General features: G+C 38.1%; 1 protein-coding gene and 2 long non-coding RNA genes across 3 annotated transcripts in view; 2 read left to right on the top strand and 1 right to left on the bottom strand.

Moving 5' to 3' along the window:
* Positions 1-17103, top strand: part of LOC136257735 (kinase D-interacting substrate of 220 kDa B-like) — a 39050-nt gene extending 21947 nt beyond the window's left edge. The window contains exon 3 of the mRNA XM_066051063.1: positions 16984-17103. Coding sequence (XP_065907135.1) covers positions 16984-17103 — 120 coding nt within the window. The remainder of the gene's footprint in view (positions 1-16983) is intronic.
* Positions 4277-4570, bottom strand: LOC136249444 (uncharacterized). The gene is made up of 2 exons (XR_010698219.1): positions 4414-4570; positions 4277-4341 (listed from the first exon to the last, which is right to left on the bottom strand). It is a non-coding gene; the product is annotated as an uncharacterized lncRNA (long non-coding RNA).
* Positions 17104-26335: 9232 nt separating the features above from the next.
* Positions 26336-27390, top strand: LOC136248503 (uncharacterized). The gene is made up of 3 exons (XR_010697758.1): positions 26336-26987; positions 27031-27089; positions 27145-27390. It is a non-coding gene; the product is annotated as an uncharacterized lncRNA (long non-coding RNA).

Raw genomic sequence — 27390 nt, 5'->3', positions numbered from 1 at the left:
AACCCCCCCTCCCTACGCTCCTGCCATTGGAGCTCGAGTTTACTCATCTCAGGTTTGTTGTGTCTTATTTTTCTAAGGCCTTGCACGTTATGAGCTAGGAAGAGAGTATTAAATATTTAAGTAGTGCAGGTTAATTTGATCCTTGCTGGGCGAGTTACGACTGATAATTGGCGTGGGCAAGCACAAAGATTTTAAAACAAGTACTTTGAAAATCAACTAATGTACGTAGGCCTACAAGAGATCATTCTTTCTTACTGAAGTTTTGTTTCAGTTGTGATCATGATAATCGCTTTCTCGAGTTCTGTTCTATGTCCTGAGTATAAGTGTTTCATGCTTAATGAATTACCAGAAGCCGAGTTGCAGCCTCTTGTAGCTAATAGTGATTTAAATAAAATTAAATTACACAAATTTTAAAGTACAAGCCCCACTTCTTTCCCCGTGGACTAGTGGCGGTTACCCATTTTAATGCAATTTTGTGACGTAAAAGTATCCGTCTATTGCCAAATTGTGGAAACATAACTGGATAGCTATTAGCTAGCTATATATAGTATATATATAATATCTATGGTGGTAAATCCATGGAACAAAATTAATTTTCGTGGTTTAGACATCGATCTCCATACAACTTGTACAGGAGCTACAAAAGATTTAAGTTTCATGGATAAAGCGCCCACTAAATCCACGAAAAGAACGAGGTGCTTAATATATGTATCGGTGAGAAGTCCAATGCCACAATTCAAATAACACGTTTTCATTCTTTCCACCAGACCTAGTACAGCAGCAGCCAATTCGTGGCTATGTGGTATTATCACCAATAATGGAAGGGTAATACTATACAAAAGTACTAGCTAGCTACATTAAATTAATGCTTTGTTTCAAATGAAAAGTATGTGACAAGTATTATGAGTAACTATTAGGTTACAATGTCAAGGAACTGCCTATACAAATTAAACAGAAAATCTGTTGGCTAGTTGATGTTCAAGTTAAACTGTTCGCTGATATGTCTAATGTGTACATCAGTTAATTTAGCTTTGGCTGTTACATCTACTCTAATATGAACTGCTGGGTTAAAATCACAAAAGTGGGGTGATATACATGACATCTTCGCATGGTAATAAACATTTCTAGGCTCTCGACTCAATTGGTACATTCCTGTGTTTGGGTTTTGGAAAAGCACCTTTTCCTTGTGTTGAAGTATTAAATTATCGGGTGGTGGTGGGCGCTCTATCTTCCCTCTGCATCCATTGCACCTAGATATGTTACCATGAGCAAAGTCAATCCAAAATGGCAATGCAACAGGAGGTGGTTGTTGTGACTGTACAGCTGCTGCATTTAGATGAACAGGTGGCATTGCAGCAACAAGACCAAGGCCAGGGGGTGTATAGGGAATAAGGGGGGGGGTGGAACTCCAGATATAAATCCAAAGTGATGTTGTGGCACTTGTGGAGATTGTACAGGAGGTGTGACATTAAAGACATTTGTCTGGACATTAGGATGTCGTGAAACTTGCTGTCTCAGTGCACTACCAACAGGTACCGATGTGTTATGGAATTGCTGAAATGATAGATTGGAACCTACCACTGAACTCTGTGATGCTGAACCACATTGAGGTTGGGCTACTACACCGTAGCTACTGCAGACTGAACTACCAGTACTTTGTGATGTACTTTGTGATAAAGTTCCCAGCATTCCAGAATCCGTTGTCGCAGACAGAGAAGTTTCCTCACCCACATCCACTGGTGGTATACGACTAGTGAAATCTTCTTCATCTGCTTCATCTGTGACGCTATGGATGACCCGAGAAATCTTCTTAGAAACACCTTTCTGGTTTTTCTTTCCTGCAGAAGATGGCTTGCCACTGTCAGCTAGAGCTGTAAAATTAGGCTTGTACTTCAACTTTTTATACCATTCTACTACTGATTCGATCCCTGTGCCTTTAAGGTTAGCTGCAACTGTGTGAGCACAAATTTTGGAGGATTTGTAACCCAGGCATTCTTCATCACACAGATAACCACCACCTTTGGCAGGTTGAACATAATGAGGTCTTTTTCCACTGTTGCTTCTTACAATGTATGCTGTATCATCGCCGGGAGCATTTGTGATTGCTGCATCCTCCACGATTGATCTGGTTCGACTCCAGATAGTTCTAGCCATATTTACAGGTAGTGTTAGAGCTTCAAGTGGTGAAGGTTTTTCTTGCATGCTACCACTGCTAGAATTACTTTCAAACGTTGGTATAACAGAAGCTTTCATGAATGATGATATTTTACCCAGTCTCTGTTTGCTTGACATTTTAAACCACTTTTGCTGATCACACGCCAATATGGAATACTGGGATACCAAACGATATTCACCATGTGATGCTACTGCTTTCTCAACCTCAGTTCGCTGATTTGTTATCAGTGCCTTCATACTGTCAACAAAATCTGGCAATGTGGAAGGTTTGCGGTGAAGATGCTGCTTTAGAATGTTATTTTTGTATTCAATGTCATTTGTGTAATACGGGGAAGGCGGACAACCCAAACCAGCTTTTTCTTGTACTGGGTGTAGCATAGACATGGCTATGACTTCTCTGCAGTATACCTTGAACCATGAATGAAATTCAGGAGGGAAATTAAATGGGATTTCTAGGTCATCCCATTTCTTTTCTAACTGATCCAACTTGTTGTCTAGATCAGATTCACTGCTAGAATCAACCAGACCAAATTGCAATTGAATTGGATCACCAAATATGTCCTTTTTGTATTCCTTAACTGCTGCAGCGCCTATACCAAACTCACGTAATTTCTGCTCAATATTCTGACGAAAATGAAGAAAACAGCGTAAATGTATAGCCCCAGGAAAAACAGCAGAAAAAGCTTTTACCAAAGCTGCCTCACCATTTGTTCCAAAGCAGTGTAATTTGGCTAATTGCGGTTGTTTGCTAACTAATGAAGATGCAAAAAAGTGATAAGCTTCAAAATCTTTCTTCACATGAATAAACAAAGGCCCAAATAACACTGGATGTGTGGATACATTACCCTGTTTGGTTAGTAGCAAATGGCGATATGTAGTGACTGTAACATCGAATGATCCAAGATTAAAAGTAGGATCTATACCCAATGGACTCAATGTAGTTGAAGAAGCACAAAATCTGACAAGATTGTTTAATACCCAATCAAATGCTAATACCATCATGGGATATGGTGCACCAGTCACTATTCTGACAAAAGCATCTGGTGACTTACTGCTTTCCCCTTCTTTACACATGGTCATCAGACTAAACAGTGGATCAGAATCAGTTTTGAAAAGTTTTTTTCGTATGTCATCTACTTGCTGCCGGCCACGAGGTATTCCTGCAGCTGACAAGGCTGTTGTTACACTGCCTGTAGTGTTCTCTACTAAGGCGATGGCATGCTTGGCTGTGTTTGTTGAAGACGCACACTTTAACTTTTCCATTACACTTGGCATGGTACGAACATAGCTCTCTGATTTAACTGAATTGCCATGTGGAGCCACCTTGATTTTGTGTTCTTTGTCTTTAAAAGTATACTGCAATAAGGCAAGGTTTAAGGTGTCATTATCAGAATCTACGAAAGAAAAAAAGATAGGCATATAACATTGTGTTAAAATTTAAAGTAAGTATTTATTATGCACCTATCAATGTCAAACCCCACACCCGGGGTCCCCATATACCTACTGGGGATTTGACATCTACACTTGCCCCACCCCTGGGGCTTTTGATAGTGGCAGTTTGCTAACCAGGTAGATCCAGCGGTCATAAACAAGTGAATACAATTAAGATATGAAATCACTACTCCATGTGACCAAAAGAACAGGGGTCACAAGTTTGTATGAGGTCAACATATATCCAAGCAAGGTGATAATTATTATTGTGATATGGTACTCTGGCAAGTAGCACTTTAAAATTTAAACATTATTGTGCAAAACACTATAATAGTGCAATGTATCTCTACTAAAACATAAGTTGACTACCATAATATACATTGCTCAAATACATTAAATCAATTACAATAACAATACAGAAGACCTACTTGAGTGGTGACTTCACTTTCTTCACTACTGCTGGCATAAATTGGTCATCAGAATCACTGCATGTATTTAATGTATAGGATAATAATGATTAGCTGGATGTAAATGTTTACCTGTAGCTATTCAAGCACAGCACACTGGACTATTTTCTAACCTGAAAAATCAAATTAAACAGTTAATAACTGCATGCTATAGCTATATAGTTACTGTGTACTGACTGAATAATGAAAGTACGGCCAATGCACTAACCTAGCTGCATGCTGTCTTTCTGTTTCAACATCACTTTCACTATCACTCCAGTTGCTCATTCTAGGAAACGTATAATATTATAATGTTCATGCATTCTTAGTAGGTCAGTCCCACACATCAGTGATAACTTACCTTGGATACTTCGCAATATTCTCTAGCCTCTCAGGCTCACTGGAATCATCGTCAACAGACGATGTTGAGTCCGAAATAACTATTGGGTCTAGAGAAGTCATCCTACTAGGTGCAGCTACACTCTACCATGCGCACCGGCTGCAGTTGCACCGCTGACTTTACCTTGCGCCCGGCTATACGGTATTTTATATACGTAGCTACTTACATTTACTATGGCCTCTATACAGGGCAATATCATGTGATGATATATTTTTCCGCCGGTCGTTTCCGTTCCCGCTTTCCGTGTCCGTTTTCCGTTCCCGCTTTCCGTGACCGTTTTCCGTTCCCGCTTTCCTATAATTCCACTTACCCGTTACTGAGCTAGCATATAGTAAACACTCCTGTAAATATAGCTACTGGTTTCTTGCATCTGTGTAGAGATGCTCTGTTCAGCCATACCTAAGCATTGCTGGAAAATCACATGACCAGTTGTCTGAGGTATGAACTAATATGGATAATTTTATTATAGGGGATCAGGACAGTAGATTATTGCAGCCATTAAGCTGTTGAGTAATACTAATTGGTTAGTAATTGACCTGGTAATGTGTTATGAATATCGTTATGAATATTGTTACAGTCACTAACAAACTGTAATAGTAACGTGTTACATAATAACACATTATGTTCGTTACTAATATAGCGAACTGTGGGTTCCTTGAAAGTAACTTAAGTTATATTATTAGACTATGAATAGTAACGTGTTATATTATTTGAAATCACAAATGTAATAACTATTGTGTAACGTGTTACTAAAGTAACACGTTATTCCCAACACTGCACATAAGATATCAGAAAAAAGAAGTAGAGAGCCTTGCTTCACAACATATATAGCCAGGAAAACAAATACACTATCCTGCATAAGGTTGGCACCTACCCTAAACCCTTAAAGAGGCTAAACCCAATAATAAAATAGACTGTAAATTTCAGTTAAGTCTTCTTCTTAAACTATCTTCTTCCCCAGCACTGGTAAAATCCTATGACTATTTTCTTCTGCTTAACTGTTCTTCCTCATATTGATCCTTACAGACTCAGGTGTTTTCTATCTGTTAGCCCTTTTTATATAGCAAGTTGTTGTTGTGACCTCAGTCCAATCACCTGATGTGTCATGTAGTCCTCAACAATAAACAGCTTATTCTTACATCCAAATATGGAAAAAGAGTCAACAGTTCTTAGCAATAAACAGCTGACTCTGCTAACATCTAAAATATGGTTATGTACAGATTCTCTAATACTTACAATCTTCCATTCATTGTCCCCCTCCTTGTCATGGTCAACATGACAAGTCAAAGATTAAAATTTACCACTATCGATATACGTACTTCCTATTTTCTTTCTAACTATTTAAGTAAGTATTCCATAACATTAATCACATTCCAATGGACAGGCCTTTACAATAGGTCTGGAATATTGTTTATTACCAACTTGTAACTTCACTGCTCTTACTTTGCCATCTTTCCCTGGATATACTTCTAATATTCTGCCTAATGGCCATTGACCTTGTGGTGTGTCAGATGAAACTACCAAAATAACATCTCCAGGTTTAACATTTTTCTTCATCTTGAATCATTTCTGTCTTGGGCTTAAACTGGGAAGCCGTTCTCGCAGCCATCATTGCCAAAAGTGTCATACCAATTCTTATACTTGCCGCCATCACCTTTTTTGGGTTAAAACCAACTTCATCTATCTCTTCTGGGGCAAACTGTCCTCCCATCTGACTGTGTAAAAAGTGATTAGGAGTTAGTGGTATGTTATCTTTAACATTTGCTGATTGGTAGGTCAGTGGTCTAGAGTTAATTAATGCCTTAGCTCCAGTAAATGCCGTCATCATTTCTACATCATTCACATCTACATCTTTTAGAATTGTCATGATAGCTCTTTTGGCTGACTTAATCATAACCTCAAAAACACCTCCAAAATGTGGAGTATATGGTGGATTGAATACCAACTTTATTCCTTTATTGGCTGTATCAGACTGTACTTTTGGATCTCTACGCACGAATTCACATAATTCCTGGTTAGCAGCCACAAAATTGGTCCCATTATCTGACAATATCTCCTTAGGTAGTCCTCTTCCATTCATCATTCTGTTTAATGCATTTAGGAAAGAATTCACATCTAATCCATAGGCCATCTTGAGGTGTACAGCTCTTGATGGCAAGTACGTAAATCAACACAAGTATCTTTTTTGTCTTGATTATCCTCTACCCTATATCATTGTACATGGCCCAGCAAAGTCCACTGCTGTCTTTGTGAATGCCTTCAATGAGGTAGTCATTCTGCGTAATGGGAGTGGTGCCATGATCTGCTGAGTCACTTTTGCTTTATTTCTTCTGCACATCACGCACTCTCTCTCCCACTCCTTGATCTCTTCATGGGCTGACATAATCCAAAATCGTGTTGACAGCAAAGACAATAATATGGTTTGTGCCAGTTTGGTGATATCCTAATTTATGATAATGTTTTACAATTGGCTTTTTTACCCAGTGCTTATGAGGTAAAATAATAGGATATCTCACATCATAAGAGAGAAATTCAGCATAGCTCAACCGTCCGTCTGATCTTATGATTCCATCACTGTCTAACTTGGGACACAGTCCAAGTAACTTACTGTTTGAGGGTAACTCTTTCTTTCTGACAAGTGCTAAGTATTCTTCTTTAAACACCTCTATCTGCGTTTCTTTGATGATGTAATTTTCTGCATCCGATATTTCTTCAACATTCAACTCACTTTGGGTTAGCTATCTTCACTCACTTGCTTACAATTGTTTACAAATCTTAGCACCAACGCTTGTACTCTACTTAGTCACTTCCAGCTGGAAAATCTACTGGGATGTAGTTTCCACACCTCATTCGGTGACTCTTCAATAGTTATTAAAGTCGTAGTTGATGGTGATACGTAATTTATAAGATTCCGAAGTTGGAGACTTTAAGGTAAAAATATACTTTTTCTTTAATTCTTTTACATTGTTATCTGGTGTAGCAGTAATCTTAAGCTGTGGCCAATCCATCTCACCTTTGGAAAGAAAGGCTGGACCTTCCCACCAAACTCTTAACTGTGACAGCTCTACTGATGTAGTACCACAAGTCAAATAGTCAGCTGGATTCTCACTTGTTGGTATGTATCTCCATCTATCAGAACTGATCTCTGATTGTATTTCTCCAATCCTATTAGCAACAAACGGTTTAAATTGTCGACTATATCCTTTCACCCACCACAGAACACTAATGCTGTCAGTCCAAAAGGTAATAGATGGCTTATTGATCATTAGTGTTTTTGCAACTGATGAAGCTAATCTCTTTCCTAAAACAGCTCCCATCAATTCTAGACGAGGAACACTTATTGACTGTAAAGGTGCCACTTTCATCATAGAAGCTACAAATCTTACAACTATGTCCCCATTCTCACATTCTGATCTGAGGTAAACAATGTCCCATAAGCTGATTGAGATACATCCACAAATGCATGTACGTAAGGTAATAGATGTCACTTCTCTATTTGACTGAAGACACCTTGGAATCTTAATACTCGATAACATCATCAGCTCTGCAAACCATGACTTCATCTTGACCAATATGTCCTCAAGTAAGGCATCATCCCAATCAGTGCCACAAACTCAAATGTCCTGCATTAACATCTTTCCCCTAATGACATATGGTGATAGCATTCCTAGTGGATCAAATAATGTTGCAATTCTCTTAAGGAAATTTCTTTTAGTTAACTTAAATTCTTTCTCAATGCACTGAGATGTAAAGGTAAAAACATCATCTGTAGCATTCCACAAAATACCCAATGTCTGTACTAGTGATGATTTATCATTGTCTAAACTCATCTCAGATGCTCTGTTTTCTGTTGGAATGGCTTCTATTACCTTGGTTGCATTAAAAATCCATTTGTGAGTCTGCATCCCAGCTTTTTCCCACAACTCTGACAAGTCTTTGAAGAGTTTAACACCTTGTGCATCATCAATTACTGAGTCTATGTTGTCATCCATATAAGTAGACTTTAAAATGACTTCTGCTCTACGATACCTTTGTTCATAACGCTTGGCATGGAACTGAGAAACAAATTGAGCTAGGAAAGGTGATGATTTTATTCCAAATACTAAACGATTGAACTCATATTCTTCTGTTTTTTGTTTCATATTCATATCTCTCCATAAGAACTGATGACATGCCTTATCTTTGGGATCAAGCTCCACCCTCAAGTAAATTTCTGAAACATCACAAGTCAGAGCTACTATATACCTTTGAAAACGAATTAAGACATCAAATAGATCATTTTGCAACTTAGGTCCTTGGTGAATAACATCGTTTAAAGCAATATCATTATATCAAGCTGATGCATCAAATACAATCCGTACCTTTGTAGTTGACCTGTCCTTCCTTATGACCGGAAAATGAGATAAGTACCATTTGACAATCTTATCATCTTCCACTGGAGGTAAATTAGTTATATCCCTCCTTATTGTGTTCACTAATAATTCTGGTATATTCTTCTGCAATTTCAGGTTTCCTAGACAATCTCTTCTCCAAATTCTATAGTCTCTGTACTGCCATATCAACATTGTTTGGTAAGTTGATTAAATTATCCTTCCAGGTAGAGTTGCACCGATAATCGGTTAAATTATCGGTAACAACCGATAGTAGCTAATTTTACAAGTATCGGTATCGGCAACGAAGCGGAAATAACTTGCCGGTTAACCGAAACCCACAATCAATCGTTAAGTTGATGACAATGAACAGGTGAAAGTAAAGAAGGTGGTGAATGTAGCAGTAAGTGGTTTGTTGTAACTGTTTTGTAACTATTTGAGTTTGTTTGTTTGCACAAGTGTGGTTGCAAGGCTATAGTAGGCTGTGTATATTTATCGGCCGCCCACGCAATTAGCTGATCACTCTTCACAAAGGGTCTGTAGTCCCATTAAAACACTGTTTGATTAGCTGTTTTATAACTACTTGGCTTCCTTTTCCATGAAAGGAGATAGTAGCAAAACTGTAAAACATTGTAAAAGTCGGCCGCCCACGTAATTAATTACATTGATTACATTATCATTACAAATGCAGTTTATACGCATAAACTTTAGGTGATTTCCTCCTCTGTTCTGAAGAAATGAAGAATATCGGTAAATATCGGCATATCGGTTAAAGGAATAGGCAAATAATCGGTATCGGCAAATGTGAAAAAATGCATATTGGTGCAACTCTACTTCCAGGGTATAGGAATTCTATAGCATCTGTCGTTGCATGTAATAGATCTTTCTGCCATATCTAAAACAGCCCTCTCGTCAGTCTTAAATAATGATCCTTTCTCTATGCCACTTGTATTGGTTTCCCAGAAGTTTTGTAACATTAAATTAATTCTTTCCATGTCCTGTTGACCTGCAGAAAAGTAAGTGTAAGTAAAATTAGTATTAGTGTTAGTTTGTTTATTGCTTCCTATGTTACCAATGCATGTACAACCTAGTGGCGTCAAACGTGCCATTGGCTGTCCTGGTGTTCCTCGCACATTTTGGAATGAATAGTGAACATCACTACAATCAAGGCCTATTAAAAGATCAACTGTTGGCCTTGACCCCAACTTAGGAAACTCTAACTTCTGTAAATGAGGCCACCGTCTGGAAAATGTACTCCAGTCTATTGCTTTTATGTCTCCTGTAACTTTTTCTGCTGTAAAGGCTGTAATATTTAATTTGGATTTCCTATCTAAACTCTCAATTATACATGCACTGGTAAGGTTTCAAAGGTTTCAACATGACCATTCAAGACACTAACACTCACTTGTTGTAGACACCCTGAAGACCTAACTCTGCAACAACATCTGAATTAACGTATGTCTTAGTACTTGCATCATCCGATAGTGCATTTATCTTCACCTTTTTGCCCATTTCTTAAAAATATAGGAATTGCTCTTAAAGCCATTGTACCTGATGTATCTCCTTTCTTTGTTATCACTGTTGTAAATGTACCTTCTTTCTGACTCTTTTCTTTTGGCTCCCCTTCACCGCAAGCACTACTCTCTCCTGCTTTGACCTCTCTTGTTGTCTAAGTGGCTGTATCTCCTCCTTCACTTTGGAAACAATTGATTTGTCTGATTGTTTGGGGATGATTGACTTGAACCACTGTGTAGTAGCCGATGGTGCGCCTCCGAGGGTGTGTGGTATTTACAACTGTATACAGTTGTTAATACCACATATCTTCATGCTGTTACAAAACTGTCCCTGGTGGCCTTCTCCTAACCAACGAAAACAAGATTTAATTTGCTTAGCACAAACCCACCTGTTCTGTGCATTCATCTGCTTGAACTCTGGACATGCCCATGTCCCATGAGATTTACCACACGTGCACCAACATCTGACTTTGTGTGAGACTTCCCAAAACATGAGTGAGCAATTACCTTCTTAATTCTCTTAGTCTCAAACTTCCCTGATTTTGGTGTAGAAAGCTCATGAACTGCTTCTAGTATTTTGGTTTGGAACTCAGCTTGCTTAATTACCCACTCCTATAGTGCTTCGACCAACTTCCTCTTTTGTTTCTCAAAAATTCATCTGATAGTTAGCCAACATTTGTGCAGGAATCTTCTTCTGCACTTTCATATACTGCAGACCATCATTAATCCTGATCTATCTGCTTCATTTAAATTCACGATTGTAATATCCAAGAGATCAGCAAACTTCTGTAAATCTCGGAAATTGTCTGGGAATATAGGTCTAAAGTTATCTACTTCCTCCAAATATAAAGCAATCTGACGATGTTGCCCCCCAAACTTCCTATCTAATCTTTCCTTTGCAGTCTGATATGCTGTTGCTGAATGACCCAAGTGCTCGATAGCCTTTAAAGCCTCTCCTGCTAGGCACTGTCTCAGCTTCAGCAGCGCTGTTGCTGGTGCCTTATCTACACATGCAGGGAAAGCAGCCTTCCAATTTGAATATGTTCTCTTATCTCCTGAGAATACTGGTATTGTCACTCTTTTTTAGTTGCTTCCACATGTCTAGCCCAATCAGAACTAAATCTGTTGAAAATTGACCTTGATTAAACTTACAGTTGGTGGCACTTCCTGACTACTGTCACTTATGGCTGGTGGGGGTGTCTGATGTGCCTCTGTCTGCTCTGCTGAAACTTATGCTTCCTTATTTGATAGTGCTTTTAGAAATTTATCATAGACTCTGGGGTTGCTTAGCATATCTACCACTTGTTGCACTCGATTCTGCATATCGCTATGTTCAATTTGGATCTGTTCTATTTCTCCACTAAGCTTCTCGACATTTCTATGTTCCTTCTCTATCTTGTACCTTGTTACTTTATTTAATTATTTATTATTACTGAGCAGGCAGCACTCAGTGCTGATTAACTCAGGAAAATGTAGCGATTACAAACATAGTTACAATGATTACATGCGTACAGAAGGACTTATAAATTTGCTGGATTTCATTAGTAAATTGATCAATGTTATCATGATCAATTAATCTGGGTGGTAAAGCGTTCCAATCACAAATTGATCTGAAATAAAAACTATGCTGGAATATGTTGGTGGATGAAGTAGGAAGAATGTAACGTCTAGGATGATATTGTCTAGTGGCTCTTTCCATTTCTAAATAGTAGGATGGGATAGATAAAGGGTACACATTGTGGATGATTTTAAATAGTGTTTGTAACCTACATATCTTACGACGTACTTAGAGACTTGGCCAAGAAAGCTGTTGTAACATATTTGTGACTGAGCTGTTGTAACATATTTGTGACTGAACTGTACGTATCTACTAAAATCATTTAAAACCCATCTTGCAGCTCTATGCTGCGCCTCTAACTGTTGGATATCAGTTTGATAGTATGGGTCCCATACAACCACAGCATATTCCATTACAGGACAAATCATGGTGAGGTAAGCTGATGCTTTTACTTCTGGCGAGCAACTACTAAGGTTTTGTTTGAGGAAGTTTAAAGTTTTAGCAGCTGTGTTTTTTATGTGAGATGACCAAGGTAGTTTATTATCTAATAAAATTCCAAGGTAAGAGTGTTGACCAGATGTTGTTAAATTGCAATCATTCAGTTTATAATTGAATAGAATAGGTGATAAAGATCTGGTGAAGTGCATAATAGTACATTTTGTTACATTAAAATGTAGTTGCCACTTTATTGCCCAGGCAAATAGATGGTCAAGATCATTTTGTAGTTGGACAGCATCTTCTTCAGTAGTAATAGTTCTGTAAAGTATACAATCATCAGCGAATAGTCGTAACGGTAAACTTATGCTCTCTGTTAATGTATATGAGAAACGTCAAGGGACCAACAACAGCTCCTTGAGGTACGCCAGACTGAACGGACACCGATTCAGATGAGGCACCATCTAATACTACTTGTTGAGATCTTTGGGTAAGCCAGGTACTGATCCAGTGACAGATATTATTAGTAATGCCATAATGGCTGAGTTTTACAAGAAGTCTCTGGTGTGGGACACTGTCAAATGCTTTCGCAAAACCGAGAAGAATAACATCCGTTTGTTGGTGATGATCCATGGAATATGATAAATCTTCTAACAGGGAAATAAGTTGAGTGACACAGGAGTGCTGAGACCTGAATCCGTGTTGGTTTTCAATGAGTACATTGAAGAAGTTCAGATGTGGTATAATAGAATGATAAATAATGTGCTCCATGGTTTTGCAGCAGCATATTACTAAGTCCTCCATTACCCCCATTGCCTTCTCCAGTGCATGGTCTAGTTCATCACAACTATTCTCTATACCTTGTCTATTAACATCTTGTCTCATAAGTAGATACCTTCATACTTTTGTAAAGGCTGTTTTTGCTGCTGCTTTGGCTCTTTAAATCTCCTACTGTTTCTTCTGGCTGTATGGTCTGAAAGCCTCCATCAATAAGACCATTCTCTGTTTGTAAAGTAGCTTCTTCCTGACCTTTATCCTGATCTTCAGCCATCTTGAACCATCCTCTGCTACCAGTTTTTTTCAATATTTTTAGATTTTGATTATTTAGCACCAATAAAAAAATAGATAGTAAATTTCAGTCTAGTCTTCTTCTTCTTAAAATATCTTCTTCCCCAGCACTGGTAAAATCCTATGACTATTTTCTTCTGCTTAACTGTTCTTCCTCTTATTGATCCTTACAGACTCAGGAGGTTTGCTATTGGTTAGCCCTTTTTATATAGCAAGTTGTTGTTGTGACCTCAGTCCAATCACCTGATGTGTCATGTAGTCCTCAACAATAAACAGCTTATTCTTACATCCAAATATGGAAAAAGAGTCAACAGTTCTTAGCAATAAACAGCTGATTCTGCTAACATCTAAATATGGTTATGTGCAGATTCTCTAATACTTACAATCTTCCATTCAAGAGGTACACTTGATAGATATCTGCAACCTCACGATTGGGATCCGGTTCACAATGGGTTTGTGACAACGAAAAAAGATCTATAGGTGGACTAATAGTGAAAGAGTACTGAGACCTGACCTCTTAGCAATCTAGCTATTTACTTCACAACAATAAACAAGATCACCTCATTCCTTATTGGTCTAGGTAGTTAGCTGCACATCCCTTGGCTGACATGAGATATACTCTAATACAACAGTCACTCTAATACAACAGTCACTCTAATACAACAGTCATGTATGATAGAACAGATACACTGTTCTGGTAGACATGGTTAATTTTATAAGAAAAATAAAATAAGCAAGCACAATATAAAAAATTAATTATTGTTCAAAAGGAGACAGGTACTCCTCAGCAACAGCAAGGACAATGGCTGGAGGCACACAAGGACGCTTGGATCTAGAACTTGATCCTTGTTGCACATTATTGAAGACTGTAGCAAGGAGAACCCCAAACTACAGCGAAGCCTGCTCATAATGACAGAATATAGGGAACTCCACTTCTCATTGAGCATGATGTTTATTAATGATGGTATCTGCCTTTACCATACTTACAGATGTGGAAAATGCAAGTGGACTAATACAAGTTACAGTGTAGCTAGTTGTGACACAACAAAAAACAACTGAACAAACTAGTATTTTAAAATTGTTAATTTAAAAGAAAGTAGGGATCTACATATATGCAATAAAAAGTAGTGAAACAAGAAATGAATGATGGTGTTGCAGCATAGCTAGTGGGAAAGTCCCCACTTTGGCATATTAGCTATTATTATTTGTGACTGGGTCTGCAAAAACCTGACACAATTGAGCATTTTTTCAAATCCTGTTTATTAAATATTCAGGCTCTACTTAGCCAAGTGTACCCTCTGGCAAAGTTTCAGCTTCATAATTATGCCAACAACTTGGGAGTTACAGCCCTACAAAGTAGCAAAAACAGAAAAATCAATTTGTACAGCAAGTATAGGGAAAATAAATTACAGGTGCTTACAAAAGTGGTTGTAAATTATCAACGGATTGAGGTATGGAGCTAACCATCGTGTTCGTCAAGAAGAGTGGTATCAATTATTGGGTAAGTTTGTCCTTTACTCACCCTTCTTCACTCCATGCAAAGGTGAAACTCGGGAAGAAAAATTGATAGCGTACAATCATTTCGACGTGACATAAACAAACGCTCATAACTTACATATCCTTGGATCTACTGCAGTGATGCAAAGATTTTCCAACTACTCTTGAGCAGGCAAACAAAATATTATCCAGGGTTTATTGTTAGTCCCTTTCTTCACTAAAAAGGAGGCACTCAAAAAATATACAAAAATTTTCAATAACACACAAGTATTTCACCCAATGTATTCAAATGTTTTATACTGTAATTGTAAGCTTGCACAAATGTGTTGGGTTTTCACAGATCTGGTAACATTTTGTTCAATACCAAAGTAGGGACTTCCCACTGAGTTATGCTGTATCACCATTATTCATCTCTTGGTTCACTACCTTTTATTGCATAGATCCCTTCTTCTTTTTTAAATTAACAATATTTAAAATATTATTCTCAGTATAATTATTGTAGTCCATGCACACCTGGAAAATCTGCATATGATTTTTATTGTGTACAGTCTTAGCTGAAATGATAATGCACAAACACTGAATGTTTAACTTATATTTATATCCTTGTCAGAGTTACATGTCTTATGACAAGTAGCTAGCTCAGTATCTTACCATTTGGTGAGTATTCATGAACACTGCATGAAGATACTACAATGACTAAGTGTCCTGACACATACAACAACTGCTCAATATTAGGAATGTGTGTAATGTACATGTATAGTCTCGTCTACAGCCGTTAAATACTCTAATAATGCAGTAAAGTTTGTCTGATAACAACAAAGCTTACACTGAACTTGACAGCCACTAATGTAAATTGTTATGCGCATCTATAACAATTATCATTATCAATAAAACAAATCCATTACTGGATTAGTAAAAAAATACACAAACTAGATGAATTAGAAATTAAAAATTTTAAAAGGGAGTAGGGATCGCTGAAAAAAGCCATGAAGCAAGAAGGGGTGGTAATGAAAACCACAATCCCTATTTGACTCTATGTCATAAATTTTAGTTGTAAATGCTCTGTCATTTTGAGATGAGTCAAAATAGGGATTTGTGATTTACATGTACATCACCATCCCAGCGATCCCTTCTTGTTTGATGGCCTTTTACAGCGATCCCTATTCCTCTTTTAAAATGTTCAAAATTTTATTAATCTCATATATATATCAAACTACTCACTATAGAGCAAGGAACATGATGATTTGTGTGTTTTTTATTACATAATGTGAACCACAAAGCTGTGTTTGTGATGTAATGTGGTAAAGGTTCTAACACATGACAGGTCTTTGGTGCCATGAATACTGTGTCTAAATAATACCAGAAAGCAGCCTTACAAAGGCAGTGTTATTTGTTGATGATTTATGGTGCCACAAGACTAAACCTCAAACAGACTCTAGGTATCAACACCAGCCTACTTTTGCTTGTTAGCTATGAAAATGCACTTATAATCATGTTTACCAGTGTTACCTTTGACTTGTGGGATTCATAAAACTTCATAGTTTTAATAGTACATCCCTGGTACCTCTATTGAAGGTCTGTGGTACACAGAAATGAAGTTATTTAGAGAACTGTGAGACTTCCTCAATAAAATTTACCGATAGGATCTTATTATTGCTTTATGAACAGAGCTCGACTGCAGCTTTAGCTTTACAAAGCTTTATGTAAAATGTATAATTTTATCAATGACAGGTATAAAGTTTTTTCTACCAAAAAATTAAGCATACTGTATACATGAGATTAATAGTGACTACATATGAACTACCAAGTCCAACCTTTCCTGTGAACTATTTCCTTACTAACGTAAAACTTATGTACTAGATGTTAACAACAACGAACACTAAGCAAATAAGAAAATACTCAAATGTTAGAATCACCGTTCATGTTCTAAACTATATCTACATGTTCCACACCTAATAATAGTTAGTAGTACATACATTACATATATGGTAATAATAGTTACATGTAATACAATAGTGTGTATTAAATGGGTATGTATAATTGTTTGTGTTTGTGTAATCCGTTAACTTGTTATCTTTATTCACACCAGTATACTGGAGACACAGCAATCCATTGGGCTGCTTACAATAACCATTTGGAGTGTTTCCAATGGTTATTGGACAATACAACTATTCCAGTAGATCATAGGAACAATGTATGTTTGTACTAGTAATAGCATGGGTAGCAGTGAAATTTGGGATAAATATCACGAGTGTTGTATTGGAAATGGGGATAAATTTCACGAGGCGAAGCCGAGTGAAATTTACCATTTCCAATACAACAAGAGTGGTATTTATCCCAAATTTCACTGCTACCCATGCTATTCCCAGTTAATACCATACTCGCTGCATATGCGCATGCTGTGCATTAGCGTTGCCATGTACGCAATTTGTCATTATGTACTAAACACGCGTCGACACTAATTGGCGCTACATTGTTAACATAAATTCTAGCCAATGAAATTGCAATTACAACTTTTTCACTGCTGTCAGTGAAGTACGGGATAAATTTCACTGCTACTATTGAGACTTTTGTATGGGCAGTGAAACAGGTATGGTATTAGTAGCAATATTACATGTGTATGTGTGAGTGTACATACAGTATGTACATACTGTACTTACAGTATGTATGTACATGTATGTATACCTGTACCTACAGTAAATATATTAATCTTATAACAAGGGGTAGTCACTTCCATACCGCCAGTTGATACACTTGCGACCGGGATCAAGAATTATGATCATCGAAATTTCGTCTTGATTGCTTAATTACGCTTATAAAAGTGCCTTGATTCTTGATAGTCTACCGTAAAATATTAGTAAATTATTGTGTTGCTAAAGTTAGCTTTGAAAGGTGCTTGATCATCACTTTTGCAGACGTTTTGATCGCTCATTTCACTGTACAAAAGCCCCTTGATCGTGTGATTAAATATTGATCGCGGTCACAAATGTTTCAACAGACGGTACTGAAGTGACTACCCCTTGTATAAGAATAGAAATGCCCTCATTTCTTGTTAATAACCCTTGTTACATGGGCCAGCTGTCCAAACATTTGGTAGTGCTGTGAAGCCTTTTAAACGTGGAACTGTTAATCAAAAAAGCGCTTTGTTATGGACAAGAACAAGTCAATTATGATGCTTTAGAAATATCCCATACATTTAGTATGGACGATTCAGGTGCGCAAAAATGCTTACAACATGAAAACATGCTTGTTCCAGTACAAAACCATTGGGAGTGAACACATGTTCACCTCTTTGATATTACTCTATTTGGCGGGGCTCAGGTGAATGCGTACTGACTATAAACAAATCCTCAGAGTGGTATTTACTGTGCATACCACTTCCATGGTGAGATGAGTCAACACATCCAGAGGAGTGTATTCACAATATTTATATCTTAAAGAAATTTCAATTTACAGAAAAAAATGAAGTAGGGATCTATGCAATAAAGAGTAGTGAAACAAGCGATGAGTGATGGTATTACAGCATAACTCGGTGGTAAAGTTCCTACCTTGGCACAGTAGCTGTAACAATTATTTTTATTCAGTGCCAAAGTAGGGACTTTCCAATCGGATAAGGGATCACAGAGCTACATAGGTGTGAAAATTGCGTTTTCTTTCTTCCTGTTAATATACTCACGGTGTAGTACGCCGGCTTCTTGGGCCGCACGACACACTATCATGTGTCTTGATTTATTGTAGGTACAGGTATACATACATGTACATGTACATACATACTGTAACAGTGCCAAAGTAGGGACTTTCATGCTGTATTACCATCATTCATCTCTTGTTTCAAAATTTTTTTATTGCGTAGATCCCTACTTCATTTTTTAAATGACAATTTTTAAAAAAATACTATTTTTGTTATAGCTCGGGGACTGTTCTGTCATACAGTACAATAGTTACTGCATAGTAGGGACCACAAAGGAGTAGGCGTGGCCCACAAAATAATATCACCCAAAAACCAGCCTCAATTTTCCCTGACAATGAAGCAGGTAAAACTAAGCCCAAACAAGCCTTCAAATCAACCCAAAACACTTTCAATAAGTTGCTATGGAATTTTTTTTAAAATTATTTAACGGAATTTTCTACTGGCTGACTGATGCCATCAGACAAGTGTAACTCGATAACGGCTAAGGCTACAGGCTTGATGTTTTTCACTGTTTGACATTGCTTCGGCCCGAGAGGTTCCTTTTGGCATACCGCAGTATATACAATGCATTCTTCATGAACTTATTAGTGTCCTCCTTTGTGTCCCGTTCATCTTTGCTGACAGCGAAAAGTGTCGATTTGGCGGTAGCACATGATGGCTTCCCTTTGAAACGGAAATCGTTTGTATTTTTCATAGTGGCTACTCTGATTGCAGAGGTGCTTTTCTAACAGTTCTTGATTCATACTGCTGTGTAACAGGTTGAACATAGCCGACAATGAAGTGTAATGGATACTTCACTTTTCAGACGATAATTGATATAACTGGGGTGCATGGCACCATTTCTTTCGGTGTGCATGAGGTGCTTTTCGAACAGTTCTAGATCCGAAGTGCTGTGTAACGGGTTGAACATAACTGACAATGAAGTGTAATGGATACTTCACTTTTCAGACGATAATTGTGGATGGGTTAACTGAGTCATAATAATCATTTACAAAAAAAGTAAACAAACTAGTACACAGAAAAATTTGGAATTTTCAACTAGAGTAGGGACCATAGTACATTGATGAAATGTACTGAAACAAGCTGGAGTAGTGGACGGTATTAAATCGCAGTAAAACAATAAGAGTGTTATATCCCTACTGTGCATTTCCATTATGAGCACAGTAGGGATATAACACTTCTTATTGTTTTACTGTGATTTAATATTGTGTACTCTACTCCAGCTTGTTTCAGTACTTTTTATCGATGTACTATGGTCCCTACTCTAGTTGAAAATTCCAAATTTTTCAGTGTATTTGTTAAAATATCATAAATGCATGACTGCTGTATTAGAGTATCTCAAGTCGGACAAGGGGTGTACAGCTAGCTACACCAATAAGGTCTTGTTCTTTGTTTAGCAAATAACTAGATTGTGAAGAGGTGTGATCTCCGTACTCTATCATGATTAGTCTGCCTAGATGGGTACTGCCGCAAACCTATCGCGAATTAGTGTGGCGGCAATCGCTCTTTTGCAGGCGCATTTCCCAATAGCGAAGTTGCAGATATCTAGCTATTGTACCTCTTGTAGTAGCGCCAGGACTAAACTCTTCAATTATCAAGCTCTGAAATAAATCTGTGGCGTCTAAATGTGCTACTGAAAGAAAGTGTTGATACGGAAAATTAATGCCTCAATATGGTTTCATTGGATGAAGAAGACAAGCAGCCTGATTGAAGATAAAAGAAAAGACAAGACGCAGAGGACCTACACTCCTCGGAACCCCAAATGGCACATCCCACTAGTGAGTTTGTTATTGTGTTATAAAATGGTGACCGTGTGCTGCATTGTTTGTCCTCTAGCCCTGTGACTGTGATCAGTCAGGCAGTGAGTCTAAATTCAAGTTTTGGCAATTTAAAAAAAAATTCTATATGCGGCCACGGATGTGACTAAAATGCGGAACAGACTGGAAAATAGACTCGCAAACGGACTGGGTAAACTTACCCCAAATGTCTATTTATCACAGTTACCCACTCCAAAACAATATCAGATGCTGCAGTGACAGTAAATAAATCTCTGGACATCATCTCAAAGCTTACTGTAGCTGATATTAAGCACCGCACTTAAAACTGCTCTTGAACTTCATTGTTTTTGTGCTGAATTTAAAGTGCATTCTTCATGGTGCGTGACGGTATAATGCTGTAAACAAGCCAAGATACAAGATTCAAGACTTGTTGAAGAGATGCTGTTACTGATAGATTTATGTTTAGGTCTATTGTTGCAATTAGTTTTGCGGCTGCTTTCCAGTGTGGCTGGGGGCTCACGATGGACAAGCTTCACACTAGGGCTTAACATGGCGAAATTGTCACAGTGCTGTAAACAAGGTTGAAGTATAATTAACAGGGTGTGAATTTATTGTTGCAGTCAGCCTTGCCAGCTGATGAAGTAAATAACGTGGTGTGACTTCAAAGATTCCCGTCACCTGTTAAACTGAGAAGCAGCTGCGAAATTAACCTGAACACAAATTTATTAGCAACAAACGTCTCTTCAACATTCTTGAATCTTGTATCTTGCTTGTTTACAGCATTATACAATCACGCACAATGAAGAATGCATTTTTGATTTACAGTACAGCTCAAAGGTGACGTCGCGAGTATACACATTCGAGTAATGTTCGCATCTTCTCGCAGGATCGTTCTTTTGCAGTTTACTGTACAATACCTGTGGAATATCGCGTGAATATGCACTAGCCGTGCGAGAAACTCGCCACTCATGAGAACACTCGCTACTGAGTTTAGTAACTTCATACAACACTTAAACCACATAAACATTTGTGATTGGTCCCATAATTATGTTTGTGCAAGCCTAGCTAGCTAATTATACAGTAGAATGCAATAAACGCACGCCTGGGCCCGCAGAACGCAATGGGTGGAATATTTACGAAAAAGAAAAAAATCCGTAAATTCTAAAGCGCTTGTTTCACAATGAAAGAAAGTGATAACACCAAAAACTTTGGCAGCATCGTGATCCCAAAAGCAAGAGGAGTTCCAAAATCTTTGTTTCATGTCAGTACTCTCAAGGAGGCAGAAGATATCAGCGTTAGTCTGCCTTGCGTTAGACGAGCAGTTCACTATCGCTTTTTCTCATGTTTGTTTGCCTTTACCGGTCCCCCGTGGACGTAGGAAAGGCCTGAAAGACACAACTTACCCAGCAATGGATTTGCTTGTTCATGGTAAATTGGATGGTGCAAGTTGCATCTTGGTAGAGGACTGCATCCAAATGTTATGATCGTTTTATTAAACGCCTGTAGTTTATTGTCACTGTACAGATCAATTTTTTGCTGTTAGCACTTCGTAGCGCTGTAACTTCGAAATTTCTTGGCTTCTAGAGTTGAAACTTTGATTGGCCATTCCTTTAACTATCTAGATAAAGAAAATACGAATTAGAAATATGGACTAACTGGGGTTCTGTGACAATACTTGGCGACCAATCCGTCTAGGTTTACGGTAGCTATACTGCTAGCTACAGCACTGACTGTAGTCCGCGACAGAGTCAAGGTCAAGTCAGTAGCTAAGTTACCAAGTATTCGGTAGCTATAACACAGGCATTGAAATAGGAGACTGCACAGCTGGCGGAACTGAGCCAGTGTCGCCTCCCAAGACCATAGGTGAGACCTGTTATCTCGTCTTGCGTGATGCTCTCGAGTAAAGTTAACTATCGTGGAGCATTACTGTAGCCTTGCTGCACCACACGTGTCACTCGAGTGCACGTCACGCTCATCATGCGTGTACATGCGACGTTACTCGTGAGCTGTACTGTAGCACAACTAAAGAATGAATCCAAGAGCAGTTTTAAGCGCGGTGCTTAATATCGGCTTAAGCAAACTTTGCGACGGTATTCAGAGGTTTATTTACTGTCACTGCAGCATCTGATATTGTTTTGGAGTGGGTAACTGTGATAAAGAGATGTTTGGGGTAAGTTTACCCAGTCCGTTTGCGAGTCCACTTTCCAATCCGTTCTGCATTTTACTCATATCCATCCGGCCACCTGTTAGTGTTTTGTTGTATTTTATGCTGTATTATATATCATATGAACTAGTACTATTCCGTAAAAGTGATTTTCGTTGCGTGAGATGTTTCTAGGGTGCTTTTCAAATTCGAAATTTTGGGCGGCACACAAAATTTTCGGCCCAATCGTTACTTAAACGGTATTACTGTAATGTTTGATATGTATGACTTTTGATTGTGATACACAGGTGCAAGAATTATTTTTCACATTTATGTACACATGTATAAATACTGGCACTACGATGACTTGAAGTGTACGATAAAGTCAAAAGTTAGAATTCTGTTACTTTTAACACTGTTAGCATTCCAGCATGTAAAACTGCTAAATAGCTGACTAAATAAAAGGATATACATGCTTATTAGGGAATCTCCATGGGGGGTTTTGAGGTTTACAGAAACTGACCAAGAAAGATCAACCATAGTAGAATAGTCAACTTAATACAACAGTCAAAAACTTTCCAAGGGGAGCTCCCCAGATGGCCATATTCCTCTAGATTTGCAGACTTTGTATGCTAGTGTGCTTCTCACACTAAGGTACATACAGCATAGGTAAAGACCTTCCTTTGTACATTCATAAGTTTAGCCATAATCCTACTGTAGTCCCTGGCATCACAAAATGTTTAGATTGGAGACAGGTCTGACTCACCAAAATTTCTGGAGCTTCTCATGACATGCATAGATAGTGTACTGTATGGCTTCAATTTACCGTTAAATTATTTTCATAGTTTGCCCTTAAATGTTAACAAACATTTGCTGGCTACTGTACATGATGATAGCCAAGATAGGGTTACCAATGTAAAAATTGTCATCTTCAACATAATTTGCTAACTGCTGTTACATGTTGGACCAACACTCGTTTGAATACAGCTGCAGTGGCAGTAAATTCTATTGCCTTCTTGTAGTAGAAATCGATGAGAATATCTGCGAATCACGAGCTTACAGTCCCGGAAACAATGGTCTTTTATCACAATACTGCACTTTAACATTTCTCTGTGAGCAAACCTTCACTGAAGATGGAATGATTAGTGAGGCATGATTACTATTGCTGCATCATTTAGACAGGATTTTGAGGTCCAAAAACAGGTTTTTGTCCATGAAAACTAAACAAATAATAGCCCAAACTTCCTCACACCACAAAAGTAGTTACCTATCAACAAAGAAGTTGTGTACCAAATTCTGAGATTGCTAACCATCTGGGCAAGCCTGGTATTGGACAAAAGATTATCCAAAATGGCTCTTTTTTCTCATCACTTGCTCTCTCAACAACTTAACACCATAATTCTCAACATAAAACAACTTTAAAATTGCTAACATACTAGGTAACATCCAGAATTTTGTTGAGTTTTGTTAGAAATCATAAAATTAAACTGATATACTTGTAGGCGTTTATTCAAATAACTTCAGGCTCATGTACATAATTTCCATCATTATGATGATTCAACAATTGATCTCGAACTTGATGTCTTGTCCAGTTGTTTTAACAGCCATAACATGACGTACAGTATTATGGACATAAATTTGGCTTATAGTGCTATTGATAGCTGTAGCCAAACTCAACCACGTGAGTCCAAAATTTAGATATACATGCCAAAGTTAAACATGTCATGCCACAAATGTTTGTAGTGCCACAAAGAAACAAAAAAAAATACAAATGCCACACCACATGCTACAGTTTATAACTTGAAGTAAACTATTGGTGCTATAACAAAATTCTTGCTGTTAGTTATGTAACATATATTTCAGTAAAAAAGTTTAGTGCAAACCCTGCGAAATTGATTAAACAACTCTCCAATAAAGGAGAGTAGCAGCCATTTCAATCATGAGTCTTTATCTGGATGACGACTTACGATAGAAACTGCTGCCACACTCCTTAATTAGCTAGTTTTTTTAATTGCTTGCATTTGTACGGAGCAACGTTGCATTCAAGTGGTAGCTACCATAAAAGTTTTGTTCGTTTTGTTTGTTTTTATCTGCTTTACTAGTTAGACACTGGAGGAAAAGCTTGTACGAGGTGCTTACCATGACCCAAGGAACGTAAGCAAAGATCGTTGACTACAGTGAAATGGGACAAATGCCTAGAAGGAGTTTGAAAAAATCTATCCCTAGCCTGTCTTTGATCTGCAGGCCATTCAGATACTGGCAAAGCGCCACAGTAGGTGGTCAAACCAGAGAGGTCAGCATAGGGGGAAGTTATTGTTTTTGTAAACATCATTTGCTGGTTCTTGTAATGTCGAGAGCAATGTTTGGATATTCGTGAACTCTTGTGGGACAACGAATCTCTCGACAGTCAAAGGGAAAGCTTGGAAATGCCCATGATACATGTAACGATATTCCAATACCCATTCTATCATGTAATAATTGTGTCATGTACCTGAGTGATTTGCCTGATATGTACACTCACGCTCTCGGACCCTGATATGTACACCCAAGCTAGAGGGCCGTTAGGCCCGAGAGTGTGAGTGTACATATCAGGCAAATCACGAGGGCACGTGATACAACTGATATGTACCATGCCAATTCAGGCTAAGAGCCTGCAGGAGACTAATCACCCAAACCAATATGAGGCCAACCACTGAATTCATTATATAGACCAACTTGTGAAATTCAATTATGGGACAACAACAACTAATGTTGTGACTACATTTGTTAACATAAATGGGCAAATCCTAAGGATATCACAGAAACACTCAATTTAGTGATTTTACAAGTGTTTCAGAGTTGCTACATCACTTAAACACTGTTTACACAGTTTTCTAAACATCTAGAGGGGTAAGCTTTGCTGTAGAGTGGTTACCTCGTGATATATGAAAAGTGGGCGTGGTACATAATCAAACACGTGGAGAAGTGCTTGTAAATTACCCATGACACTAGTTCTCATCTTGAACTTTTGTTTGTCAACTCATAGGGTGGTGAGGGAGTCGAATCGCCTCCGTCTGAGTGCTGTAGGATGGAAAATCAGCCTCATGGTTTTCATCACGTGAACAATACTAAACTCCCACAATCGAATGCTGCCAGGATTCTTCTAAAAACAAACTAACGTTACCTCACCAGATATCAAGGCCATGGTTTAACTAAAATAAACCATGGCCAGCCATGGTTTAACTTAAATGTACCATGGCAAGCCAGGGTTTATGAGATATGTACCCTGAAATTTTCCTTTGAAGTTAGGTGGTTTCATGGTACATTTGTCCTTTCAACATGGCTAATCTGCTCATCTGATTGCTAAAAATAATTGGCAGATAAAATTTTGGCAATTGTAATATTATTCGCCAAACTTTTTTACTGCCAATTTTTTTTTAATATATGGTACATGTTATGGATCTTTAATGTAGTTTGCTCACCTCCAACATACTTGACCTAATCAGTTAATCCACCACCGTCGGTTGATGATGGTGGGGTTGGTAGTTGTACAAGGACTCTGTCTGCCAGTGGGAACCTAACCAATTAAGGCAGGGATTTAATTTTTTGGGATAATTTTTTATTTGTGTACATATTAATTGGATTGGAGGGGGTACTTTGAATGGCTAAGGGCAAATATTCTGACTGTATGACATAGCTTGGGTGTATCAGGCCATAGAAAGGCATACCACATGACTTTCCACCCAAGCATATATAAGGAACCAGCTACTTAGTTTTTTATTTATTTTTATTTTTATTTTTTGTTATTTTTTTTACTGTTACAATCCTGTGAGCTATTCACATAGTCATGGTTACTGGGACCTCTATATGGTATACCTATGAACATGTGTACATACCATCATGCACATATGAAATTAATTAGTTAAGTATTGTATACATCTGCAGTAATACACCTACGTAGGTTAGTTTCACGCATTGCATAGAAGCAAGAGATTTTGACAATCCGGCCAGATCTTGTGGTGATAGTCTAACATATTTTAGTTAGGCATCACTATTCCACCTGCCAAGGACTCTTAAGTGTGAGTCACTGATGCCAGCTTGCTTAGCTGATGTAGCAGCACCAATTCTAAAACTGTGTGTATTGAACTGAGAGGGGTCCATTTGGAGCTCCTTTAAAGCTCTGTTGAGAGCTGCACTGAATGATGTTCTTGTTAATGATTTGTTGTCAGAGAATAAGAAGAGAAGAGTGGTCCTGGAGTGCCACCCCACCTGGCTAGGTATTGCACTAAGGCATGTACTGGACATACAACATGGGAAGTTCTCCCCAAATATATCTGTGCACCTTTCCTGAACTGGTCTCCTTTAGATTGCTTTAGTGTAATTTGTGCAAGTGAAAGGGATGCTCGGTTGTCCAAGGCAACGTCAGATAACAGCAGGTCCGTTGAAGGGTTGAAGTGATTGGGCGAGGACGTGGTGAATTCACTTACTCTAAGAAGTCCAAAGTAAGGGAGGTAGCAGGCAGCCCAAATCATAACATCTCTGTAGTTTCCAGGGTGCATCGAAAATACAGCATGAAGGGCGTGCCATAATTGGAAACATAATAGGTAATCTATCTTTGGGTTGATAGGTGATAGCATATGACCTTCGTATGCCTTTTAGTACACAGTTTAACTGCAGAGTTACTGAGGGCAATAATTTGCCAGCTATAATCTGATTGTATCTCACAGCAGAGAGGTAAACCTGTATTGTCGCATATGAAAGGTGTTGTTGTGCCAAGTATGTAGCGAAGAAAAGCAATGTATCCTCACAAATTGGTACTGGCCGCTGGTTAGTTTCCGTGCAGAAGGTCATGTACTTGTGGAGGCCAGTTCTATATGCTTTCTTTATGGATGTGGATATTCCCAG

Source organism: Dysidea avara, chromosome 1 (assembly GCF_963678975.1).
Source record: "Dysidea avara chromosome 1, odDysAvar1.4, whole genome shotgun sequence".
Classification (NCBI taxonomy): domain Eukaryota; kingdom Metazoa; phylum Porifera; class Demospongiae; order Dictyoceratida; family Dysideidae; genus Dysidea; species Dysidea avara.
The sequence above is the reverse complement of the archived record's forward strand: the minus strand, read 5'-3'. Positions and strand labels throughout refer to the sequence as shown.